At 29.6% G+C, this 6,202-nt stretch overlaps 2 protein-coding genes and 2 non-coding genes across 4 annotated transcripts, besides 2 other annotated features; 3 read left to right on the top strand and 1 right to left on the bottom strand. All coding sequences in view use genetic code 4, as the record gives it.

Moving 5' to 3' along the window:
* The first annotated feature begins 140 nt into the window (after positions 1 to 140).
* On the top strand, positions 141 to 211 carry trnN(gtt). Its single transcript has one exon. It is a non-coding gene; the product is annotated as a tRNA-Asx (tRNA).
* A 2,191-nt stretch (positions 212 to 2,402) lies between these two features.
* atp6 (ATP synthase F0 subunit a) lies at positions 2,403 to 4,892 on the top strand (the record flags this gene model as incomplete). Its single annotated transcript has 2 exons — positions 2,403 to 2,989; positions 4,685 to 4,892. The coding sequence occupies 2 exons, from the start codon at positions 2,403 to 2,405 to the stop codon at positions 4,890 to 4,892; spliced, it is 795 nt and encodes a 264-aa protein (XP_062795734.1).
* Positions 2,990 to 4,684: a mobile genetic element.
* Positions 3,745 to 4,629: a mobile genetic element.
* Positions 4,893 to 5,342: 450 nt separating the features above from the next.
* On the top strand, positions 5,343 to 5,413 carry trnM(cat). Its single transcript has one exon. It is a non-coding gene; the product is annotated as a tRNA-Met (tRNA).
* A 51-nt stretch (positions 5,414 to 5,464) lies between these two features.
* On the bottom strand, positions 5,465 to 5,974 carry QC764_0115830 (uncharacterized protein; the record flags this gene model as incomplete). Its single annotated transcript has 1 exon — positions 5,465 to 5,974. The coding sequence occupies one exon, from the start codon at positions 5,972 to 5,974 to the stop codon at positions 5,465 to 5,467; it is 510 nt and encodes a 169-aa protein (XP_062795735.1).
* Positions 5,975 to 6,202: the final 228 nt, after the last annotated feature.

Consider the following 6,202-nt stretch of genomic DNA (forward strand, 5'->3'; position numbering starts at 1 on the left):
GACGTGCTTACTGCTGGTCTGCGGGCATTATATATAATATCGACGTAGGATATATAGACATACTTCGTCGTCTTACAGACGTACTGACGAAGTATGTCTGTATGCCTGCAGTTACATATTCATTAAAGTTTACACTTAAAGCCCCTATAGCTCAACGGTAGAGCATAATACTGTTAATATTATGATAGATGTTCGATTCATCTTGGGGGCTATGCCATTTAGTTAAGACTTAGTTGAATCTTCATTTGGTGGGATCTACCGGATTTGAGTCAATGACTTAATTTTTGACCTTTTCTTAACTATTGGCAGTGCTCGCTCGATATAAACAAACTATTAAAACATGAAAAATAAAAATACTAGGCGCAAGCTCCCTTTGACAGGATTAGCTCCGGGTGCGCAAGCTATGCAAACTCTGGTGAAAAAAATTATTGGGAATAAGTAGTTGTTAAGGTAATTGCTTAACAAGTTTGGGGTTTCTTATATCCTATAATAGCTTATAGGATAATAGACAGCTAGATGACGAGCTTGCGCCTGGTAATTGTTGTTACATATTGCATATAACTTTCTTAAGTACTCCAGACTAGTTTCGCCGTCATCATCCTCATCTATTTAGAGGATGATGATGATGGTGATTAACCTACCGGATGATTAGTATTACATACAGACAGACGTACAGACGTATGTCTGTACTTATTCTCTTAATAATAAATATTAAAAATATTATTTATGAATAGTAACTATCCCTTATTTTGAATAAACGAAATTTTAACAAATGGTTTTGTTGAAAATATATTATATATATTTATAATAATGGCTTTTCTTACAGGAATATATAGCATTATTGCAAATTTAATTAAATTTGTTATTAATTATATTAATATAAAGATTACTAAAATAATAACTCTAATAGAGAATTGATTAAAAAAAAGTGACTCTTCATTTGTTTATTTTATTCTGCTTTTATATCTTTTAGTTAATATACATATTTCACTAAATTTTGTTCTATATTTTAGAATAGTAATCTTAGGTTTTATCTCTATTAAAAATATGGAGATAAGTACATTAATATCTTTCATAGATTATATTTCAGAAATTATAGTTAATATAATAGATAGAAATACTCTAAAGATGGGTGGTACTGATTCAGATTCTAACCCGTTAAGTCATGTTTATGAGTTTGCTAGTAAATCTTCTAAACCAAAAGAGGTAGAAAAAGCAATCCCAAATTTACCTGAAAATGTTCCTAAATACCCCGGTAAAATTGTAAAACCGGTACCTAATAATTTATTAGAAAAAAGAGGGCTATCATCTATGTCGGTTGAAATGCCATCTAATACTACAAATCCTTCTGATATAGAAAGGTTAAATAATTTATTGGAGGATATAAAAAAATCTTTAGAGTTATATGATAATCAATCTCTAAAATTTAGAAAACATATATCTGAGGTCAATAATAATGATCCAAATTGTGTTTATGATCCTAGATCTAAAGAATTATTCAAGGATTATATTAAATTAGTTGATCTTTTAAAAGATCAACAAAAAGATATGGGGAATAAAATTATAAATGAATTAAAAAATATTGACCCCAATATAAAACATAAATATTTTAAATAATATTTATATATATTGTATGTCGTTTGGCTTACTTTATTCATTTTAGGTCGATGAGTATTGTGTACGAAGTCAGCATGATTATAAATCAACCTACTTACCAGACGCAAGCAGAACTTGCACCATACTAGGCTGAGGGCGCTATATGTAGAAATGCGAAATCGACTAAAGGCAGGAATGCCCATTTGGTCATGGTCTGCGACACGACTAAATATAATAAGAAATATAGTGATTTTTTAGAAAAGTTAACTTAGGGTAAAATATATTAAAAAGATAAAAATTTGGAATAATATGGAGAAAAATTAAAGGAATGAGCGATCGGTAAATAATATTATATTAAATAATTAATTCTAAATTGCTAACTTACAAGTTTCTAAATACCCCTTTTTTGTAGAAATATATTTACAACATTTAGTTTAAATTAATCCATATTAATAAAAAATTACATAAAGATCCTAGGATCTTTCTGGAAGGCGCAAGCTCTATATTTATATAAATATATTTAATAAGGCGCGAGCTCATATGTTTGCATACTACTGCTACATAGACGGCTGCTATACTTAATTAGTGATATGTTGTGCTTTTTTTATTTAAGGCGCAAGCTTTATATTTAAGCTAAATATTTTAAGCACTGGCTTAAAAGCGAACTGCTGAGTGGAGCTTGCGCCTCCAAGTACATTATTGTAGGCGCAAGCTCCACTCATGACATTTTTTGGAGCTTGTTATAATAAACTTATATTAGAATAGATAGATCAGGTTTTTAAATTAAATTTACATAAAAAAGATATATGAATACTTTATTTAATACTGTTAATTTTTGAAGATATAATAGTAGTCCTCTAACTCAATTTGAAATAAAAGATCTAATAAGCATTGATACTCCTATTTTAGGGAATTTACATATTTCTATCACTAATATAGGGTTTTATTTAACAATGGGGGCTTTTTTTTTATTAATTATAAATTTATTAAGTACAAATTACAATAAATTAATTGGTAATAGCTGATCCATAAGTCAAGAATCTTTATATGCAACTCTTCATAGTATCGTAGTAAATCAAATAAATCCTAAAAATGGTCAAATATATTTTCCTTTTATTTATGCTTTATTTATATTTATTTTAATAAATAATTTAATTGGGATGGTACCATATAGCTTTGCTTCTACAAGCCATTTTGTTTTAACATTTGCTCTTAGTTTTACTATAGTTTTAGGTGCAACTATTTTAGGGTTCCAAAAACATGGATTAGAATTTTTTTCTTTATTAGTACCAGCTGGTTGTCCTCTAGGATTACTACCTTTATTAGTATTAATAGAGTTTATCTCGTACCTTGCGAGAAATATATCTTTAGGTCTTAGATTAGCTGCAAACATAAAAAATTGAGATTAGGTGCCTCATTTTGTTGTGTTAAAGAGCCAAACTCCAGGGAAGCCCTAAAGCTCTAATAACTAAAGATAAGACGGAAACTTCTTACCTGGCCTCATTAATGATTGAGGGTATAGTAATATAATTAGAGATTCTAGTAATAGAAATGGGTGATCGTGGATCTAAATCAGTAATAATTTAAAATATTATTGTAAAAGAGCAACGAGTAGACGGTTCTTTCATTAGTTTAAACTAATGGTAAGGTGTACTCTAGTCGCCAGGAAAGCTGGTTCTTAGGAGAAACTAAGTAACCTAAGATTAAAGATATCACAATAGCCTATCCTTATTTTATAATATTTAAACCCTTTGTTTTATTCCCTCTAGGGGCTTCGCCACCTACAAGAATAATAATAAAGAATCGAAAAGGAAAATAAAGAAAGAAAATAACTACACTATCGTGTGTAGACTTATATAATCTTTCGATTATTTTCTCCGTAGTAACCATGAAAAGTCTATACTGTGACACTTTACAGAAAGGATAAAGTATATAAATACCTTTATATAAAGGGGACAAAGTTTATATATACCTTTAAAGAAAGGATAAAGTTGTGAACGACTTATATTATCTTTGGCTAAAAATTCTACTAAGAGATCTGTCATCTCAGATTATTTTCACGTATATAATGTGAGATCGCGTAGCATAATTTTTCAATATAAAAATTATACCTTCTCTACGAATTGTTCCAGACCTATTGGCGTAAGAATGTTTTCAACTTCAAAAAGTGACAATTCCTCTTCCGCTCTAGCTATTTTCTCTGATGCGGACATAGACAAACTAAATATTCTTAACTATGTTAAAGGTAAATCTGGAATTTATATGTGAACTAACAAATTGAATGGTAAGAAATATGTAGGGAGTTCTGTGGATTTAAGACGTAGGCTTTCGGAGTATTACAATATAAACAGAATACTAAACGAAAAAAGTATGCCTATTAACGTAGCATTATTAAAGTATGGTTACACTAATTTTACTTTAACTATCTTAGATATTTGCGACAAGGATAGTCTAATGTCTAGAGAAAAACACTTTTTTGAAGTGTACTCCCCCGAGTATAATATATTAAAAATACCCGGAAGCCCTTCTCGAGGATCTGGATGAAAACATTCTGAAGCTACAATAGAGAGTATGCGTATAGCCGCATCTAAGACATTCAAATCTCCGGAATTTTTAACTAAATTATCTAAAGGTCAATCTAGTGGTATCGAAGTTGAGGTAACTGATTTGAAAACAAATACTACTACTACTTATCATGCCATTAGAGCTGCAGCCCGAGCTTTAGATATAGATAAGAGATATATTGAACATTACATTTACTTGAAACAAAATAAACCCGTTTTAGGTAGATATACTTTTAAATTAAACTTAAACTCAAATGAGGAAAGTAGAAATTTAATTCACAAAAAGGTTCAGAAAACCTCTATGAAAGTAGAGGTTACTAACGTTGACACTAAAGAAGTTACAGTATATTCTTCTATTTCTGCTGCTGCGAAAGCATTAGGTTATCGTCAGCCCAGTTTATCTTTATACTTAAAAGAAAATAGAAGTAAACCTTTTAAAGGAAAATATTTATTCAAATTAGTAGACTAGAATACTGTGGTATGTGTTAATAAATAGCCTAATATAAGGATGAATTTGTTGAACGACTTTCAGGTCATATGCTGTTACATATTTTAGCAGGTTTTACTTATAATATAATGACATCGGGTATTATATTCTTTTTCCTGGGTTTAATTCCTTTAGCCTTCATTATTGCTTTTTCTGGATTAGAGTTAGGTATTGCCTTTATACAGGCTCAAGTTTTTGTAGTATTAACAAGTGGATATATAAAAGACGCACTTGATCTACATTAAAATAAAATGCGGCAAAAGTTTTTTAGTTTTTTTTTAGAATTTGCGCCCGTAGCTTTAAAACTTTATAATTTTTGTTTTTACCTGAAATGTTTTAGTTTATTACCTCCTGTATTATTTATATATGTGCGCATTAACACATACTTGGGTATACCAATTTGATTATACCTAAGTATTGCCTTCTTATTTCTTTATTTTCTTTAGTGCTTGCATAGCTTGCGCACCCATAGTATACAAATAGGTGTAAGTAGTTATGGCAAATAAGGATCATGCGTATAGGCCGTTTGTTATTTTTAATTAAGTAAATTAAAGGCACAAGCTCCTCCTATTCCAAGTTTTAGTTGGCTTGCATACTTACGAAGTCGTCTGCTTACGCTATAAAAAAAATTTTTTTATTATAAACTCTGTATAAAAATGGTAATACAGAGTTTATATATATATAATAAAAACTAAGCCCGGGTAGTTTAAAGGTAAAACCTTAATTTCATACGTTAAAGATGAGAATTCGATTTTCTCCCCAGGTTACTACTTATTTCGTAGGGCTAGGCATATGAGTTTGCGTCCTATGTCGAGCTTTACATATAGTGCCCACAGTAACTACTTTTATCTAATACTTTAAAATAAAAATCAGAAGGTACTGAACCTAATACTTTTTTTACATCGGGAAAATTTATAGGATCACGAAAATTGTCGGAAAATATTTCTAAGGTTTCTTCATTAAAACAACCCTTATTTTGAGTAGTACGGATATTTTTCCTTATATCCTCATATAATTTTAATAGGTATTTATCATCAGAGTATATTTTAACATAAGTTAATTTTAATAGATTAACAAGACATTCCATTTTATTAGCTGGTATAGCTAAACAATCATGGGTTGTGTATATATTTTTAACATCAGTTGATTCTTTAAAATAAAAGTCTAATAATAAAGCTAGAGAAGCTGCATCTAATGAGTGCACTAAATTAGGCATAAAAGCTGTAACTTGTTTATCTGAATTGAATTTAGCTTTATTTAGAACTCTCAGAGAGAATTTCTTATTAGAATGGTTGAAAGGTTTTATCCTTACCTCATCACTCATCATATAGCTTTGTTTTACAACTAAACCTGATGGTAATGTCCATATGATGAGAATCTCTAATAAAGTACAAACTTTAGCTACTTGGTTTAAATACTGAACTAAAAGTTCTAATTTATGAAATCTTTCGTATAGTACTTTTCTTAACCCTTTACCCAATATCGTAAAATCTCTACGTTTTAGACGTATACTAGGATTAGCTTTATAGATAAACCATTATTCTGTACTATCATC

The sequence above is a fragment of the mitochondrial genome of Podospora pseudoanserina (genome assembly GCF_035222485.1).
Source record: "Podospora pseudoanserina strain CBS 124.78 mitochondrion, complete sequence, whole genome shotgun sequence".
Taxonomy (NCBI): domain Eukaryota; kingdom Fungi; phylum Ascomycota; class Sordariomycetes; order Sordariales; family Podosporaceae; genus Podospora; species Podospora pseudoanserina.